This window comes from Oncorhynchus nerka, unplaced genomic scaffold (genome assembly GCF_034236695.1).
Source record: "Oncorhynchus nerka isolate Pitt River unplaced genomic scaffold, Oner_Uvic_2.0 unplaced_scaffold_1278, whole genome shotgun sequence".
Lineage (NCBI taxonomy): Eukaryota > Metazoa > Chordata > Actinopteri > Salmoniformes > Salmonidae > Oncorhynchus > Oncorhynchus nerka.
Window position 1 is genome coordinate 108,833 of NW_027040065.1, and position 20,504 is coordinate 129,336.

The 20,504-nt window shown below is 49.0% G+C and overlaps 1 protein-coding gene across 1 annotated transcript in view; it reads left to right on the forward strand.

Annotated features, from left to right (window-relative positions):
* The window catches only part of LOC115126498 (unconventional myosin-Va-like), a 65,829-nt gene that overhangs the window by 34,859 nt on the left and 10,466 nt on the right, over positions 1 to 20,504 (forward strand). Inside the window, 10 exon segments of the mRNA XM_065015779.1 lie at positions 587 to 692; positions 4,669 to 4,715; positions 4,717 to 4,813; positions 6,050 to 6,171; positions 6,434 to 6,568; positions 6,672 to 6,728; positions 7,011 to 7,238; positions 7,739 to 7,839; positions 8,267 to 8,323; positions 13,787 to 13,985. Of these exon segments, the coding sequence (XP_064871851.1) occupies positions 587 to 692; positions 4,669 to 4,715; positions 4,717 to 4,813; positions 6,050 to 6,171; positions 6,434 to 6,568; positions 6,672 to 6,728; positions 7,011 to 7,238; positions 7,739 to 7,839; positions 8,267 to 8,323; positions 13,787 to 13,985 (1,149 nt within the window).

Below are 20,504 nucleotides of genomic sequence, written 5' to 3' on the forward strand. Positions count from 1 at the left end.
TCATCTGATCACTATTCATAACATTCTGGAGAATATGCAAATTGCATCATACAAACTGAGGCAGCAGACTTTGTGAAAATTAATATTTGTGTCATTCTCAAAACTTTTGGCCACGACTGAGGTATGGGTGTGTAGGTGATACAGGTAGGCTAGTGTAGTGTGGTTGTGTAGGTGAGACAGGAAGGCTAGTGTACTGTGGGTGTTTAGGTGAGACAGGTAGACTCATGTGGTTGTGTAGTTAATAGCAGGTAGACTAGTGCTAGCTGTGCAGTACAGTAGAGCAGTCCTCCAGAAGCCCAGTGAAATCAACTAAACCCCAATGTCCTTGCAGTCCAGACCTGAGTCAGATACAGAACACCTGTCAAATACTTAAGATGCACTTGATTTGTTTCACCCTGTACACTGGGACCAATGGAAATGTTCTGAAACGCCCCCAACTCTGCACACTGGTCCAGCAAATCAAGTGCACCTTTAAGTATTTGAAACTATTTGACCCAGATCTGCTAGTGTTCTCAAATGATTGATGGATTACTGGACCAATAGGCTGTGGTAGACTTGATTGAAGTATTTTCTCCTGTGTGTGAAGATGGTAGCAGAGCTGAAGCAGCAGAATGGTCTGCTGAAGACCGAGAAAGACGACCTGAACCGAATGATCAAGGAACAGAGCCAGCAGATGACAGGTACCAACCATTCACTAGCTTTAGACCAATCATGTTCACTGTTACTATATTTAGACCAATCACATTCCGTGTAAATACATTTAGACCAATCACACTCATTGTTGAAGTTCCATACAGAGAATTGATGATACGCTCCCCACACGTGCTGAACTTGTCTTCTTTCTCCTCTACCTCCCCCTTTCCCTTCTTCTCTCTGTGTTCTCTCCTCCCCATCTCCTCCCCCTCCCCCTTTCCCTTCTTCTCTCTGTGTTCTCTCCTCCCCATCTCCTCCACCTCCCCCTTTCCCTTCTTCTCTCTGTGTTCTCTCCTCCCCATCTCCTCCACCTCCCCTTTCCCTTCTTCTCTCTGTGTTATCTCCTCCACCTCCCCCCCTTTCCCTTCTTCTCTCTGTGTTATCTCCTCCACCTCCCCTTTCCTTCTTCTCTCTGTGCTCTCTCCTCCACCTCCCCTTTTCCCTTCTTCTCTCTGTGTTCTCTCCTCCCCATCTCCTCCACCTCCCCCTTTCCCTTCTTCTCTCTGTGTTCTCTCCTCCCCATCTCCCCATCTCCTCCACCTCCCCTTTTCCTTCTTCTCTCTGTGTTCTCTCCTCCCCATCTCCTCTACCTCCCCTTTCCCTTCTTCTCTCTGTGTTCTCTCCTCCCCATCTCCTCCACCTCCCCCTTTCCCTTCTTCTCTCTGTGCTCTCTCCTCCCCATCTCCTCCACCTCCCCCCTTTCCCTTCTTCTCTCTGTGTTCTCTCCTCCCCATCTCCTCCACCTCCCCCTTTCCCTTCTTCTCTCTGTGCTCTCTCTCTCCTCCCCATCTCCTCCACCTCCCCCTTTCCCTTCTTCTCTCTGTGTTCTCTCCTCCCCATCTCCTCCCCCCTTTCCCTTCTTCTCTCTGTGTTCTCTCCTCCCCATCTCCTCCCCCCCCTTTCCCTTCTTCTCTCTGTGTTCTCTCCTCCCCATCTCCTCCCCTTTCCCTTCTTCTCTCTGTGTTCTCCTCCCCATCTCCCCATCCCCCTTTCCCTCCTCTCTGTGTTCTTTCCCTTCTTTCTCTCTCTGTGCTCTCCTCCCATCCCCATCTCCTCCACTCTCCCCTCCCCCTTTCCCTTCTTCTCTCTGTGCTCTCTCCCTCCCCATCTCCTCCACCTCCCCCTTTCCCTTCTTCTCTCTGTGTTCTCTCCTCCTCCCCATCTCCCTCTTCTCTGTGTTCCCCTCTTTCCCTTCTTCTCTCTGTGTTCTCTCCTCCCCATCTCCTCCACCTCCCCTTTCCCTTCTTCTCTCTGTGCTCTCTCCTCCCCATCTCCTCCACCTCCCCCTTTCCCTTCTTCTCTCTGTGTTCTCTCCTCCCCATCTCCTCCACCTCCCCCTTTCCCTTCTCTACCTCTTTCTCTTTTGTGTTCTCTCCTCCCCATCTCCTCCACCTCCCCCTTTCCCTTCTCTCTGTCTGTGTTCTCTCCCTCCCCATCTCCTCCCCCTTTCCCCTTCTTCTCTCTGTGCTCTCTCCTCCCCATCTCCTCCACCTCCCCCTTTCCCTTCTTCTCTCTGTGTTCTCTCCTCCCCATCTCCTCCACCTCCCCCTTTCCCTTCTTCTCTCTGTGCTCTCTCCTCCCCATCTCCTCCACCTCCCCCTTTCCCTTCTTCTCTCTGTGCTCTCTCCTCCCCATCTCCTCCACCTCCCCCCCCTTTCCCTTCTTCTCTCTGTGTTCTCTCCTCCCCATCTCCTCCCCTCTTTTTCCCTTCTTCTCTCTGTGCTCTCTCTCTCCCCATCTCCTCCCCTCCCCTTTCCCTTCTTCTCTCTGTGCTCTCTCCTCCCCATCTCCTCCCCCTTTCCCTTCTTCTCTCTGTGTTCTCCTCCCCATCTCCTCTCCTCCCCCTTTCCCTTCTTCTCTCTGTGTTCTCTCCTCCCCATCTCCTCCCCCTCCCCTTTTCTTCTCTCTCTGTGTTCTCTCCTCCCCATCTCCTCCCCCTCCCTTCCCTTCTTCTCTCTGTGCTCTCTCCTCCCCATCTCCTCCCCCCCCTTTCCCTTCTTCTCTCTGTGTTCTCTCCTCCCCATCTCCTCCCCCTTTCCCTTCTTCTCTCTGTGTTCTCTCCTCCCCATCTCCTCCCCCCTTTCCCTTCTTCTCTCTGTGCTCTCTCCTCCCCATCTCCTCCACCTCCCCTTTCCCTTCTTCTCTCTGTGTTCTCTCTCCTCCCCCATCCTCTCCTCACCTCCCTTCTCTCTGTGTTCTCTTTCCCTTCTTCTCTCTCTGTGTTCTCTCCTCCCCATCTCCTCCACCTCCCCCTTTCCCTTCTTCTCTCTGTGCTCTCTCCTCCCCATCTCCTCCACCTCCCCCTTCTCCCTTCTTTCTCTCTGTGTTCTCTCCTCCCCATCCCCTCTCCTCCCCTTTCCCTTCTTCTCTCTGTGCTCTCTCCTCCCCATCTCCTCCACCTCCCCCTTTCCCTTCTTCTCTCTGTGTTCTCTCCTCCCCATCTCCTCTCCTCCCCCTTTCCCTTCTTCTCTCTGTGTTCTCTCCTCCCCATCTCCTCCACCTCCTCCCTTTCCCCCTTCCCTTCTTCTCTCTCTGTGCTCTCCTCCCCATCTCCTCCCCTTTCCCTTCTTCTCTCTCTGTGCTCTCTCCTCCCCATCTCCTCCACCTCCCCCCTTTCCTGTGCTTCTTCCCCATCTCTCCACCTTCTCTCCTCCCCATCTCCTCCCCTTTCCCCCTTTTCTTCTTCTCTCTGTGCTCTCTCCTCCCCATCTCCTCCACCTCCCCCTTTCCCTTCTTCTCTCTGTGTTCTCTCCTCCCCATCTCCTCCACCTCCCCCTTTCCCTTCTTCTCTCTGTGCTCTCTCCTCCCCATCTCCTCCACCTCCCCCTTTCCCTTCTTCTCTCTGTGCTCTCTCCTCCCCATCTCCTCCCCCTTTCCCTTCTTCTCTCTGTGCTCTCTCCTCCCCATCTCCTCCCCTCCCTTTCCCTTCTTCTCTCTGTGTTCTCTCCTCCCCATCTCCTCCCCCTTTCCCTTCTTCTCTCTGTGCTCTCTCCTCCCCTCCCTCCATCTCCTCCCCCTCCCCTTCCCTTCTTCTCTCTGTGTTCTCTCCTCCCCATCTCCTCCACCCCCTTTCCCTTCTTCTCTCTCCACCTGCCCTTTCCCTTCTTCCTCCCCATCTCCTCCCCCCCTTTCCCTTCTTCTCTCTGTGCTCTCTCCTCCCCATCTCCTCCCCTCCCCCTTTCCCTTCTTCTCTCTGTGTTCTCTCCTCCCCATCTCCTCCCCCTTTCCCTTCTTCTCTCTGTGCTCTCTCCTCCCCATCTCCTCCACCTCCCCTTTCCCTTCTTCTCTCTGTGCTCTCCCTCCCCTCCTCCATCTCCTCCACCTCCCCTTTTCCCTTCTTCTCTCTGTGTTCTCTCCCTCCCCATCTCCTCCACCTCCCCCTTTCCCTTCTTCTCTCCCCATCTGTGCTTCTCTCCTCCCCATCTCCTCCTCCACCTCCCCCCCCTTTCCCTTCTTCTCTCTGTGTTCTCTCCTCCCCATCTCCTCCCCTCCCCTTTCCCTTCTTCTCTCTGTGCTCTCTCTCCTCCCCATCTCCTCCACCTCCCCTTTTCCCTTCTTCTCTCTGTGTTCTCTCCTCCCCATCTCCTCCACCTCCCCTTTCCCTTCTTCTCTCTGTGCTCTCCTCCCCATCCACCTCCCCCTTTCCCTTCTTCTCTCTGTGCTCTCTCCTCCCCATCTCCTCCACCTCCCCTTTCCCTTCTTCTCTCTGTGCTCTCTCCTCCCCATCTCCTCCACCTCCCCCTTTCCCTTCTTCTCTCTGTGCTCTCTCCTCCCCATCTCCTCCACCTCCCCCTTTCCCTTCTTCTCTCTGTGCTCTCTCTCCCCATCTCCTCCACCTCCCCCTTTCCCTTCTTCTCTCTGTGCTCTCTCCTCCCCATCTCCTTCTCCCCCTTTCCCTTCTTCTCTTCTCTGTGCTCTCTCCTCCCCATCTCCTCCACCTCCTCCCCTTTCAGAGAAAATCTCCCTCCACCTTCCCTGCATTAGCGGAGGAGACTCAGCAGTTGGACCTCGATCTGAACTCTCTGAGGAGAGGTCTCCCCATCTCAGAACCTCCTAACAGAACACCTGAGACTGGAGGAATCTCCTCCACCTCCCCTTTCCTTCAAGGAAGAAATCACTCCCCCTCTCTGTGGTAGGAGGCTAACTCTTCCCATGTCAACATTTTCACACTCACAAACATTGGATCTCCTCCACCTCCCCACACACACTCACAAACACTGTGCTCTGAACCAGACCACTCCCACAAACACTGGACCTTCTCTCTGTGCTCTCTCAGATCACACACACTCCACAAACACTGGACTCTCCTCCCCATACCACACACAATCACAAACACTGGACTCCTCTCCATCTCCTCCACCTCTTCAAACACTGTGCTCTCTCCTCCCCATACCTCACACCTCCTCACAAACACTGGACCGAAAAATACTCACACACACAGACTCACAGTTGGAACACTGGACCGAACTCATACCACAACCTCAACAAACACTGGACTGAGGAACAGACCACACACTCAAGGAAAAATCACTGTGACCGAACAAACATGGACCAAAACACCACACACACTCACAAACACTGGACCGAACCAGACCACACACACTCACAAACACTGGACTGAACCAGACCACCCACACTCACAAACACTGGACCGAACCAGACCACACACACTCACAAACACTGGACCGAACCAGACCACCCACACTCACAAACACTGGACCGAACCAGACCACACACACTCACAAACACTGGACCGAACCAGACCACACACACTCACAAACACTGGACCGAACCAGACCACCCACACTCACAAACACTGGACCGAACCAGACCACACACACTCACAAAACACTGGACCGAACCAGACCACACACACTCACAAACACTGGACCGAACCAGACCACACACACTCACAAACACTGGACCGAACCAGACCACACACACTCACAAACACTGGACCGACCACCAGACCACACACACTCACAAACACTGGACCGAACCAGACCACACACACTCACAAACACTGGACCGAACCCATACCACACACACTCACAAACACTGGACCGAACCAGACCACACACACTCACAAACACTGGACCGAACCAGACTACACACACTTCACAAACACTGGACCGAACCAGACCACACACACTCACAAACACTGGACCGAACCAGACCACACACACTCACAAACACTGGACCGAACCAGACTACACACACTCATAAACACTGGACCGAACCAGACCACACACACTTACACACACGCCACACTGCCCCACCATACTAAATGCACACACATCAAACAAACACACTGCACTACACCACAAACACACACTAAAGTCCCCTTGCCCCTCCTTTCTCCAGAGCGTGCCCAAGCCCGGCCACAGGAGAACAGACTCCACCCACAGCAGCAACGGATCAGAGTGCACCTACAACTCAGAGTTCGCCGAATCAGAAGAAAGTTCCCGACATGGAGAAGTGAGTGGGACGGGACTTAGACAGAAACTTCCTCTCACCATTAGAAAATGTTACAAAAAACTTGTATGTTGCTTCAACCTGTTCTGTAGTTATTTTAACAGTTATTACAACTACACCCCTGCAGAATTGGTCGTCATTCAGTGAAACACTTTCTGTAATGTTTTAGTATTGACAGCTAATGTCTTTAATGCCCATGACGATGCCCCAAAGCTCCGCCTGTCAGTGTCATTTCTGTCTCTGACATCACTTCCTGTTGTGACAGGATGTGACCCGGGGCATGGACACGTCTCTGACTCTGAAGCTGCAGAAGCGCGTAACCGAGCTGGAGCAGGAGAAATCCTCTCTCCGCAACGAGCTAGAAAACAAGGAGGAGCAGTTCCAGCGGGCTAGAGTCAGGGTACAGCCACAGTACTACACAATATTAATACAATACTATGCTGTATTACTGTATTACAACCACAGTCTTACTTACTTTACTGTCGGACCTCTCTGTCTGTCAGGATGATGAGGAGCATAAGAAATCACGTGGAGCAGAACTGGAGTACGAGTCTCTCAAGGTATTGTATAGATATCCAATCTACTCATATCTACGGTAGTGGGTAGGGGATAGGACTTAGGTGGGCAACAGCTCGTGGCTCAAGGGCCCCGGGGGGCCGCCAGTTGCCCATCACGGGGCTAGGGGTTGATTTGGGACTGGATTTGTCTGGGTGAGTGTGTTGTATACATAGATGGTTAGAGATCTCTAGATGGATATAACCCATTTTAGCATTGACATTGCCGTCTCTATGGGTGTGTATTAACACTGCCTGCCGGCGCCGGCATCCATCTTTAATCCACAGCGCCAGGAGCTGGATTCCGAGAACAAGAAGTTGAAGCACGACCTGACCGCCATGAGGCAGAGCCTGCTGGGTAATGCAGGCGCTGGGGCAGGGGCACCAGGAAGTCCACCCTACAAAGTTCTCATGGACCAACTGAACTCCTCGTGCGAGGAGCTGGAGGTGCGGAAAGAGGAGGTGCTGATTCTACGATCTCAACTGGTCTCACAGAAGGAGGCCATGCAGCACAAGGTAGGATACATGGAGGGACCCACACACACACACATACACACACACGGACATGTGCAAACACACACATGCACACTGACCCATGCACAGACACGCATATATGCACAGTCTCGCAGATATAGATATATACACATATATACACACACGTGAAACCTTTTCATGTCTGTCCACTGCACTATCAATGCTTCAAACACTCCAGTCTCTTCTCACCTTCTCTCTCCTCTCTTCTCTCTCCTCTCTCCTCTCTTCTCTCTCCTGCCATGCCTTCCTAAAGGATGAGAAGGTACTAGAACTCTGCTGACTGCATGCTCTGGGAATGACTAGCTTAAACACATACACACGTGCCACTGATTTATTTGCATGTAACACCACCATATGTCACGTGGAATAATAGTGTCTTCTCTCTGTTCTCTGCCTGATGCTCTGTTGTGTCTTCTCTACATGTGAATGTGGTTATTTTCCTTTTTCTCTCTCATCCCCCTCCATGTCATCCCTCTCTCCAGGAGACGATGACGGAGCCAGTGCACTATGCAGAGGATGTCCATAAGATGAAGGACTCTGGTGCAATCACTCAGGCTTATCTAGGACTCAAAGATACCAACAGGTACAACTCTCTTTCTCTCTCTCTTTTTCACTTTCACTTTCCCTCCCCATCCCTCTATCTCCTTCTCTCTGTATCTCCTCAATCTCTCTCCCCTTCTCTTCGCTTTCCTTCTCCTTCTCACTTTCTCTCTCCTTCTCGCTTTCTCTCTCCCTTTCTCTCTTTCACTTTCTCTTTTGCTTTCCTTCCCCCTCTATCTCCTTCTCTTTCTCTCTCCCCTTCTTTCACTTTCCCTCCCCCTATCTCCTTCTGTATGTCACCCCTTCCCTCTCCCCTTTCCCTTCCTCCCCCCAGAGTTCCACAGAGGACTCACTACAGTACAAGCTCCCCACCAGTATGTCTGATGTACTCCATGAGTACACTCAGTGTGTGTGAGATCTGTATGTGTTTGAGAACTGTGTGTGTGAACTCCTCTCTCTGTTGTGCGCAGATCTCCCAGGTTCTTGCGTAAACCACTAGAAGCCAATGAGCTCCTAAATCGGCTCAGGTAACCAATCAGATGTGTCCTTTGCATCGTGAGGCGGAGCATGCGTGGCCACGCTGACCAATGGGGATTGAGCAAGACTGAGCGGAGGCTTTTTATTGGATAGGATAATATAGTTGATGATGGCTGGCTGATATTGAATCTATATTAATGATATATTATGTAGGTGATAAAAGTAGATTTGCTTCAGTAGCAATGGGTCTGCTTGTTTTGCACGCCGGGCGATGCCTAACCTGTACTGTACTGTAAGTGGTGAAGGCGGCGTAAACTGCCTGCTAATTGGTATGATGATGACGCTAAGCTAGGTTAGCCTGCGTAATATTCGAACTAGCATGGTAATTAAGCTAAACTAGGTTATTCGAACTAGCATGGTAATTAAGCTAAGCTAGGTTAGCCTACATAGTATTGGTAATCTAACTAGCATGTTGAAGCTAAACTAGGTTAGCCTCCGTATGGGTTGAAGGTTAGTCATGAATGATGCACAGACTCTTAATTACTAATCAGCTCCTATGAAATGTCTTCTGCATGGAACCAAACGTGCATCTTTACCAACCGTGTGCTTCCCTGTGTTGTGTTTTGTTAGTTCCATCATGTTGCTACCACCCTGTGTGTTACGTTGCGTTAAGAATCCTTGTCATTTCACATTTGGATCATTTTGCTTTTTCTCTACCAGGGGTTGGAACCAAAATTATTTTCCAATTGTTTTGTTCTGACTAGAACCATACTTTTTTTTTTTCGACCAGTAAAAAAAAAGTTCTGAACCGGTTCGAACCCCCAAAAAAGCAAAGATTAATATAATTCCTTTCTGTTCCTTTATTAACCTCTGAAATTGACTTTTTTAAAAACATTTAGCTGGACATTAAGTTACTTCACCAATCAGTGAGGATATAGCAGCTTGCTATGGAGCGGGCAAGCTGTTTACATGCATTGGACAGACGAATGTAGGGTGTTGGATGAGACTGACATTTTCTGGGTGGGGAGAGAGCGAGAGAGGGTGGAGGAGGGTTGGCCTGAAACAGTGGGCATCTTGTTGTTATGACATGCATCATCTGAATTAGGCCCACAGAATTATACCTTCGGAAGAGCGGCTTTTATGAAGGAACTTTGAATGTCTTTGAACTTCAGAAAGTTGTATTAACGCTGGACCAGCTAGCTGGTATGTGCAGAGCGGCACGAGAATTAACTTAAAAACACCTTTTACCTTTTTGTAGTTAGTAAATCCAATGTGAAAACTATAGTATCCTTAATTAGCATTGAAAAGGTTAATCCATTCTTCTCTGATTGTAAATCTCTCTCCCTAATTTCTGAATCAGACTTGTAACGTCAGTAGGCTACTAGACTATGCTTCAGAGGGGAAGGGGCAGGTAGCCTACACACGCGCACACTGGAACACTTTTCTGTCAGGCGGACACTGGAACACTTTTCTTAGTGACAGAGTGTGAGGGCTTTGCATATGCACTTTGTTACGCTTTTTGTGGGACTGAAAAACAATGCATGGAAAATAAAATAATGTTATTAACCGGTTCCATGCTTTTAAAATAATGGTTCTGTTCCAGAACAGTATAGATCACTTTTGTTCTGATCCTGTTCCTTGAAAAATGTATATTTTCCAGTTGTCAGTTCTGTTCTCTGAACTGGTTCCAACCCTTGTTCTAAACTGACATAGATTCAGAATATTAAGCACAACAAGCTGACACACACATAGCATGAGACTGCACCACCCCACCTCCCCTAAGTCCACCACCACCCACCTCCTCTAGTCCACCACCACGCCACCTCCTCTAGTCCACCACCACCCACCTCCTCTAGTCCACCACCACTCCACCTCCCCTATTCCCCCACCTCCTCTAGTCCACCACCACCCCACCTCCTCTAGTCCACCACCATCCCACATCCTCTAGTCCACCATCATCCCTCCTCCTCTAGTCCACCATCATCCCTCATCCTCTAGTCCACCACCATCCCTCAGTCTCACCCATCTCTAGTCCACCATCATCCTCCTCCTCTAGTCCACCATCACCCCATCCTCCTTTAGTCCACCATCCCTCGTCCTCTAGTCCACCATCATCCTCTAGTCCACCATCATCCCTCCTCCTCTAGTCCACCATCATCCCCCTCCTCTAGTCCACCATCATCCTCATCCTCTAGTCCACCATCATCCCTCCTCCTCTAGTCCACCATCATCCCTCCTCCTGTAGTCCACCATCATCCCTCGTCCTCTAGTCCACCATCATCCCTCCTCCTCTAGTCCACCATCATCCACCACCATCCCTCCCCTCTAGTCCACCATCACCCCACCTCCTCTAGTCCACCACCCCCCTCCTCTATCCCTGTCATCCTCCTCCTCTACCCCATCATCCTCCTCTAGTCCACCATCATCCCTCCTCCTCTAGTCCACCATCATCCCTCCTCCCACCATCATCCCTCCTCCTCTAGTCCACCATCATCCCTCCTCCTCTAGTCCACCACCATCCCATCCTCTGGTCCACCTCCTCCTAGTCCACCACCATCCCTCATCCTCTAGTCCACCATCATCCCTCCTCCTCTAGTCCACCATCATCCCCATCATCCTCCTCTAGTCCACCATCATCCCTCCTCCTCTAGTCCACCACCATCATCATCCCTCCCTCCTCTAGTCCACCATCATCCCTCCTCCTCTAGTCCACCATCATCCCTCCTCCTCTACCATCATCCCTCGTCCTCTAGTCCACCATCATCCCTCGTCCCTAGTCCACCATCATCCCTCCTCTAGTCCACCATCATCCCTCCTCCTCTAGTCCACCATCATCCCTCATCCTCTAGTCCACCATCATCCCTCCTCCTCTAGTCCACCATCATCCCTCCTCCTCTAGTCCACCATCATCCCTCGTCCTCTAGTCCACCATCATCCCTCCTCCTCTAGTCCACCATCATCCCTCCTCCTCTAGTCCACCACCCCTCCTCCTCTATCCCTCCTCCCTCTAGTCCACCATCATCCCTCCTCCTCTCTAGTCTCATCCCTCCTCTCTAGTCCACCATCATCCCTCCTCCTCTAGTCCACCACCATCCCTCCTCCTCTAGTCCACCATCATCCCTCCTCCTCTAGTCCACCACCATCCCTCCTCCTGTAGTCCACCACCATCCCTCCTCCTCCCCTAGTCCACCACCATCCCTCATCCTCTAGTCCACCATCATCCCTCCTCCTCTAGTCCACCATCATCCCTCCTCCTCCCTAGTCCACCACCATCCTCCTCCTCTAGTCCACCACCCCTCATCCTCTAGTCCACCATCATCCTCCTCCTCTAGTCCACCATCATCCCTCCTCCTCTAGTCCACCATCATCCCTCATCCCTCCTCTAGTCCACCATCATCCCTCCTCCTCTAGTCTAGTCCACCATCATCCCTCCTCCTCACTAGTCCTCTAGTCCACCACCATCATCCCATCCCTCATCCTCTAGTCCACCATCATCCTCGTCCTCTAGTCCACCATCATCCCTCGTCCTCTAGTCCACCATCATCCCTCCTCCTCTAGTCCACCATCATCCCTCCTCCTCTAGTCCACCATCATCCCTCCTCCTCTAGTCCCACCATCATCCCTCATCCTCTAGTCCACCATCATCCTCCTCCTCTAGTCCACCATCATCCTCCTCCTCTAGTCCACCATCATCCCATCATCCTCCCCTCTAGTCCACCATCATCCCTCCTCCTCTAGTCCACCATCATCCCTCCTCCTCTAGTCCACCATCATCCCTCCTCCTCTAGTCCACCATCATCCACCATCATCCCTCCTCCTCTAGTCCACCATCATCCCTCCTCCTCTAGTCCACCATCATCCCTCTAGTCCACCATCATCCCTCCTCCTCTAGTCCACCATCATCCCTCATCCTCTAGTCCACCATCATCCCTCCTCCTCCCTAGTCCACCATCATCCCTCTAGTCCACCATCATCCCTCCTCCTCTAGTCCACCATCATCCCTCCTCCTCTAGTCCACCATCATCCCTCCTCCTCTAGTCCACCATCATCCCTCCTCCTCTAGTCCACCAGCATCCCTCCTCCTCTAGTCCACCATCATCCCTCCTCCTCTAGTCCACCAGCATCCCTCCTCCTCTAGTCCACCATCATCCCTCCTCCTCTAGTCCACCATCATCCCTCCTCCTCTAGTCCACCATCATCCCTCCTCCTCTAGTCCACCATCCTCCTCCTCTATCCACCATCATCCTCGTCCTCTAGTCCACCATCATCCCTCCTCCTCTAGTCCACCATCATCCCTCCTCCTCTAGTCCACCATCATCCCTCCTCCTCTAGTCCACCATCATCCCTCCTCCTCTAGTCCACCAGTCATCCCTCCTCCTCTAGTCCACCAGCATCCCTCCTCCTCCACCATCATCCCTCCTCCAGTCCATCCCTCCTCCTCTAGTCCACCATCATCCCTCCTCCTCTAGTCCACCAGCATCCCTCCTCCTCTAGTCCACCATCATCCCTCCTCCTCTATCCACCATCATCCCTCCTCCTCTATCCACCATCATCCCTCCTCTCTAGTCCACCACCATCCCTCCTCCTCTAGTCCACCATCATCCTCCTCCTCTAGTCCACCATCATCCCTCCTCCTCTAGTCCACCATCATCCCTCCTCCTCCTAGTCCACCATCATCCCTCCTCCTCTAGTCCACCATCATCCCTCCTCCTCTAGTCCACCACCATCCCTCCTCCTCTAGTCCACCACCATCCCTCATCCTCTAGTCCACCATCATCCCTCCTCCTCCTATCCACCATCATCCCTCGTCCTCTAGTCCACCATCATCCCTCGTCCTCTAGTCCACCATCATCCCTCGTCCTCTAGTCCACCATCATCCCTCCTCCTCTAGTCCACCAGCATCCCTCCTCCTCTAGTCCACCAGCATCCCTCCTCCTCTAGTCCACCATCATCCCTCGTCCTCTAGTCCACCATCATCCCTCGTCCTCTAGTCCACCATCCCTCCTCCTCTATCCACCTCATCCCTCCTCCTCTAGTCCACCACCATCCCTCATCCTCTAGTCCACCATCATCCCTCGTCCTCTAGTCCACCATCATCCCTCGTCCTCTAGTCCACCATCATCCCTCCTCCTCTAGTCCACCATCATCCCTCATCCTCTAGTCCACCAGCATCCCTCCTCCTCTAGTCCACCATCATCCCTCATCCCCCTCTTTGTTTATCCTTTTTTCTGTTCCCTTTCTTTCCTTTGTGTTTGTTTGTCAGATCCCCCACTGCTGACTTCCATAGGCTGAATGAGATGGGGGGGGCTGTGGCTGGTATATGAAGGGTTAGAGGAGACCAACAGGTTAACCGTGTGTGTGTGTGTGTGTGTGTGTGTGTGTGTGGACCAGGCGTGGTATGAGGCTGTTTGCTCTTGCTCCCTCCATCCCATATTTTCTCCTTCATGCTTTCCCAACCTCCTATAGTAGTTGAAGAATGATTCTAATCTTCTCTCTCCATCCCCTCCTCTCAGACTGTTGGAGGGCCAGATGCAGCAGCAGCGGCGTAGCTATGACAACGAGGTGGAGGTGTTGCGAGGGGAGTTACAGAGTGTTAAAGAGGAGAATAACCGTCAACAACAGCTGCTGGCCCAGAACCTGCAGCTCCCACCAGAGGCACGCATAGAGGCTAGTCTACAGCATGAGATCACACGACTCACCAACGAAAACCTGGTACGTTACACACTTACACACACACATAGTATACGCACACATGTAGTATACACACACACATACACGGAGTGTACAAAACATTAAGGACACCTGCTCTTTCCATGACATAGACTGACCAGGTGAAAGCTAATATCCCTTATTGATGTCACTTGTTAAATCCACTTCAATCAGTATAGATGAAGGGGAGGAGACAGGTTAAAGAAGGATTTAAACAATCAAGACATGGATTGTGTGTGTGTGCCATTCAGAGGGTGAATGGGTGAGACAAAATATTCAAGTGCCTTTGAACAAGGTATGGTAGTTTGTACCCGGCGCACCGGTTTGTGTCAAGGACTGCAACGCTGCTGGGTTTTTCACACTCAACCGTTTCCCGTGTGTATCAAGAATGGTCCACCACCCGGGGGAGCACGTGATGCCGCGGAGCTGAGCAGACGTTGACAAACCCAGCTCTTCAAAGTTATTCTATTTTTACCTAAATAACAACGTTGAAACAATATTCTAACATCGGCTGATAAATTGTCAAGTACTTACCTTCCCAAAGAGCCATGGACCTCCGACCGAGAGGCAAGAAGGACGACCAAAACGTTGTTGATTCCCAAGATAACGATAATACTACAGCTAGCAAGATTAGCATTAGCCCTCATAACTCAGACGACAGTTCCAGACTGTTGCTCTCAGCAGCCTCTTGCGAGCCTGCCGACATGCTGGCTACTCTCCTCCGGGAAATTCAGGATGGTAACAGAGGTCTTTCTCTGAAAATCGATAAGAAATCGTCTGAACTCCATTCTTCCATTGACGACCTGAAATCCTTCATGAATGATCTCCTTTAGAGAACGACTGAGGCAGAGTTGTGCATTATAGCACAGTTGAAGATACCATCGCTAGACATGACGAGGTCTTGATACAACTGCAAAAGGACAATGCATACCTCAAAAACAAGGTAGATCAGATGGAGAACCAGAGTAGACGTAGTAATATCCGTGTGGTGGGATTGAAAGAGGACAGCGAGGGCCATGACCCGGTCCGTTTCTTCACTCAATGGATCCCGGAGGTCCTAGGCATAATCAACTTCACCAAGCCGCTGGAAATCGAACGCGCCCACAGAACATCAGCGCCGAAACCCCGGCCACATGAGCCCCCACGAGCCGTCCTGATCAGGTTCCTCCGTTTCCAAGACAGAGAGAAGATACTGCAACTCGCAAGAGCCAAAGGGGACATCACCATCGATGGAAAGAGGGTCAGCCTTTTCCCAGATATGAGCGCGGATCTCGCCAGACGCCGCAAGCAGTTCAGACCTGCCGCCAAAGCACTGAAGGAGAAGAACATCACCGGCTACCTCATCCACCCTGCGCGGATGAAAGTTCAGTACAAAGGCCGAAGCCATCTCTTCAACACACCGGGAGAAGTGCACACTTTTCTCAAAGAACTGAACAACGTCTGAGCCAGGACGGTCTCTCTGGGGGATAAGATGCAACGTCTGAGCCAGGACGGTCTCTCTGGGGGATAAGATGCAACGTCTGAGCCTGGACGGTCTCTCTGGGGGATAAGATGCAACGTCTGAGCCAGGACTGTCTCTCTGGGGGATAAGATGCAACGTCTGAGCCAGGACGGTCTCTCTGGGGGATAAAATGCAGTTTGTTTGTTTTCTCTTATCCGGATTGAACTGCTGGTATCTCCCGGTCACTACATTTTCAACTAACCGTATCTTCCCGGGGTGAGTTCTATTACATTTACAGGAGAGTATATTTTGGTTTAGTCCATATCTACTGGGCGAAGCAATAAGTGGGTTTAGGCCCACTGCTTTCCCCCTCATTTATGTTAATCTTCCGAAAAGAGACTCAAGCATCCCTTACCGTGGGCAGTAAATATTCAGCCATAAATATCTATTCACAACGTTTGTTTTCAATTTAGAGAGCTCGCAGGTTTTAGTTTACGCCAAGGTTTAGCTAGTAAGAGCAAGATGGAAAGCGAGCAGCAACGTATCTCTACAAGTGTATTCATGTTTGATTGTTGGGATTGTTGTTTTAGTCTGACAATCGGGGTGGGTGGGATTTTTATTTATTTTTTCTTCCTTTTTTCTATGTTTATTGTTTCCTTCCTAAAGAGACACACAGGTCACTTTTGTGCTCAAACCAAAGTTGAAACATTTCCTAATTATCTGCATATGATCGATTTCTATTCAGTTACATATTTGAAACCCAACCTATGCTTAATCCACTAAAATATGTCACATTCAACGTAAAAGGTCTTAACAGCCCGATTAAAAGGAAAAGAGTCTATACATACCTTAACCTGTTGCTTCTACTCGGGACGCTTGCGTCCCAACTAGAGCTCTGGAAATGCAAATGCGCTACGCTAAATTCTAATAGTATTAGTTAAAACTCAAAAGTTCATTAAAATACACATGCAGGGTATCGAATTAAAGCTACACTCGTTGTGAATCCAGGCAACAAGTCAGATTTTTAAAATGCTTTTCGGCGAAAGCATGAGAAGCTATTATCTGATAGCATGCAACACCCCAAAAGACCCACAGGGGACGTAAACAAAATAATTAGCATTTCGGCGTTACACAAACCGCACAATAAAATAGAAAACATTCATTACCTTTCACCATCTTCTTTGTTGGCACTCCTAGATGTCCCATAAACACTATTTGGGTCTTTATTTCGATTAAATCGGTCCATATAAAGCCTAGATATCGTTATATGTAGACTGTGTGATAAACGAAAAAAACATTGTTTCAAAACGTAACGTCATTTTTTAAAATTCAAAAAGTCGACGATAAACTTTCACAAAACACTTCGAAATACGTTTGTAATGCAACTTTAGGTATTAGTAAACGTTAATAAGCGATAAAATTCATCAGGAGGCGATGTAAAGATCATTAGCTGTCCGTCTGGAAAAATGTCCGGCTAGAAACTCAACTAAAATATCCGGTCCTAGACCGGAGGAGATACGGTGTCCTGCATGTGTTTGACCAAGAAAAAACTCGAAGGGAAATGACAAGACTCTAGACACCGTGTGGAAGCTGTAGGTACTGCAACCTCAGTCAATTAATTGTGGTTCACCTTTATCAATGGGTTCAAGTGGCGCATGGATATATTTTCCCATTTTCAGTGATCAGTTTTTCCTGTGCTTTTCGATGTAAATGCCGTTCTGGTAAAGCCACAGCAGTGATTTAACCAGTTTTTTAAACGTCTGAATGTTTTCTATCCACACAGACTAAGCAAATGCATATACTATATTCCTGGCATGAGTAGCAGGGCGCTGAAATGTTGCGCGATTTTTAACAGAATGTTCAAAAAAGTAGAGGGTCGACTTAAGAGGTTAAGAAATTAAAGGCTGACATTGTGTTTTTACAAAAAACACATCTTACAGCCATTGAACACAAGAAATTGAAGAGGGAATGGGTAGGACAAGTTTTTGCATCCTCTTTTAACTCCAAAGCAAGAGGAACTGCAATTTTGATAAGTAGACACATCCCCTTCTGCGTCAACAACACCATCTCTGATCCCTCTGGCAGGTTTGTTTTGGTGCAGGGGCTTATGTTTTCAGAGTCTTGGACCCTATTGAATATTTATGCTCCTAACTTCGATGACCATATGTTTATTCAGAATGTCTTCCTTCAGGTTGCTCAAGCACCACCAGGATGGCTACTGGTTGGAGGAGATTTTAATTTTTGCTTAGATACAGTTCTTGATAGGTCTTCTGATAAACCCTCACTTCTTACCAAAGCCGGCAAGCTCACCATGTCATTCATGAAAGATCTCAATTTACTAGACATCTGGAGATCGTTGCACCCACAGGATAGGGACTACTCTTTTTATTCACACCCACACAAGACACACACACGCATAGATAACTTTTTACTTTCCACACAACTGTTTCATAGAGTGTTAGATGTCGAGTATCTCCCCAGATTGCTTAGTGACCATTCTCCTCTGGTATTATCAATCTCCATTCCTACCAAGGTAAATGGAGCATATAGATGGAGACTAAATTCTACACTCCTAAAGCAACCTGAATTTTGTGCATTCATCAAAGAGCAGATAAATATTTTTACTTTGACAAACAAACCCTCTGCTCCTGACAGCTTCATTCTTTGGGACACATTGAAGGCCTATCTGAGGGGACAGATTATTTCCTATACTAAAGGGCTGAAGAAAAAACACGGTGCGGAACTGAGTGCCCTTGAATCTGAAATCTCAGAGCTAGAGAAAACCTACCAAAGAGGCCCGACTAAAGATCTATACAGGCTTTTGGTAAATAAAAAACTTAAATATAATATTCTGAACACATATCAAGCTGAGAGGGCCATCACTAAATCAAAACAGCGTTATTACGAGCTTGGAGAGAAAGCTCACAAAGTATTGGCATGGCAACTGAAAGCAGAGGAAAGTAAGAGGACAATTAATGCCATAGAAACTCTTACTAAAGAGATATCTTTCAACCCTACTGAAATTAATAATACTTTTAAGAAATACTATGAAGACCTCTACACTTCCCAATCAAGCGATGATCTATCAGAGATCGACTCCTTTCTCTCCTCTCTCAAACCTCCCATGCCTGTCAGGGGAAGACAGCGAGCGCCTGAGTGAACACTTCTCAGTTCCTGAATTGTTGGAGGCCATTAAATCCTTACCTTCTAATAAATCTCATGGGGAGGATTGCTTCCCTCCAGAGTTCTATAAAGAATTTAGGGAGCTGTTGGTCCCCTACCTTATGGAGGTACTTAAAAAAGCCAGAGAAGACAAGTGCTTTCCAGAGTCCTTCTCTCAAACAGTGATTACTGTAATCCACAAGAAAGGGAAAAACCTGCTAAAGTGCGCCTCCTATAGACCAATCTCTCTCCTTAACACAGATTGTAAACTGGTCACCAAGATGCTATCTAAAAGACTGGAGTCATGTCTTCCCCTGTTGGTCAACCCAGATCAGACTGGCTTCATAATTAATAGATTGTCCTCCAATAATCTCAGAAGGTTCTTTGATATAATTCACCTTGCTAACAAAAACAAAATACCTAGTGTCGCAGTCTCCCTCGACGCTGAAAAGGCCTTTGATAGGGTTGAATGGCCATACCTCTTTCGCGTCTTGGAAAAGTTCGGTTTAGGTACTGTGTTTGTAAATTTGATAAAATCACTCTACAAATCTCCTAAAGCTAGGATTGCTACCAATGGGATTTACTTCCTCCTCTTTCCCTCTTTATAGGGGGAACAGACAAGGTTGCCCAATTAGCCCCCACCTCTTTGCCTTCGACATCGAACCGTTGGCTGAGGCTATTAGAATGTGCCCTGACATACATGGCTTTGAGGTGGGCCCCCATACCCATAAATGATCACTCTTTGCGGGCGACCATATCTCATTTCTAACAAACCCAGAACACTCCCTCTCTCACTTGCAGATCCTACTACAGTGTTATAGTTCTTTCTCTGGATATAAGGTCAATTTTGATAAAAGCGAAATCTTACCGTTGTCTGTCTTTGACCATCATACCATCAAGCACAAGTTTCCTTTTAGATGGTCGCCTATGGGCTTCACATATTTGGGCATAATGGTGGATGGTAATCTGAACAACCTCTATAAACTCAATCTGGCCAGTTTGTTGCAAAAGGTGGAGGTTGACCTTTGTAAATGGATGGACTTACCTCTCACTCTACTGGGTAGAATCAATGTAATTAAAATGAATGTCCTGCCCAGGTTTCTATATCTGTTTCAATCTCTCCCTATCCCTGTTCCCGCAGCATTTTTTTCCTCTCTCGACAAGCTGACCAGACGGTTTATCTGGCACGGCAAAACCCCTAGGGTTGGCCTGGATAAACTGACCCTTGATTACAGTCAAGGGGGCTTAAACCTCCCCAATTTTAGAATGTACTACTGGGCTTCACAGTCTAGGTTTCTGGCTCAGAGGTTTGACAATGGTCCCACTCCCTCATGGTTGAACATTGAAAAGCTTGAGGTAAATGATGACACTGGGGCAGATTTGTTTTACAAATGGGACAGAAAATTTATAAAAACCATCACAGACAACCCTTTAATCATACATTCTGTCCTGGCATGGTGCAAACTGCATGAGCTGTTCGGACGAGGGGGATTCCTTTCCCCTAAAACCCCTTTATGGAACAATAGATTGATCCCTATGTTTTTCCAGAATAGTATCTTTAGACCATGGTCTGATAAGGGGATCACTCTTCTGGAACATTGTTACGAGGAGGGAGTTCTTATGTCTTTTGATCAGCTGAAACAGAAATACCACTTGCCTAACAGGGACTTCTTTAGCTACCTACAACTACAAAACTTTATTAGGGTGACTCTCAAGGGACAATGGAAAGATGTCACCTATTGAACAACTCTGCCACGCAGACCAACCACTGTTCAAGACCATTTCCCGTGTTTACAATGCTCTTATGTCAGGACTAACACTGCCTGAGCTAGATAAACCCCGACTTAGATGGGAAAAAGATCTGGGTATTGATCTTGATGAGGATATATGGAGTGACCTATGCAGGGATGGTGTTACAT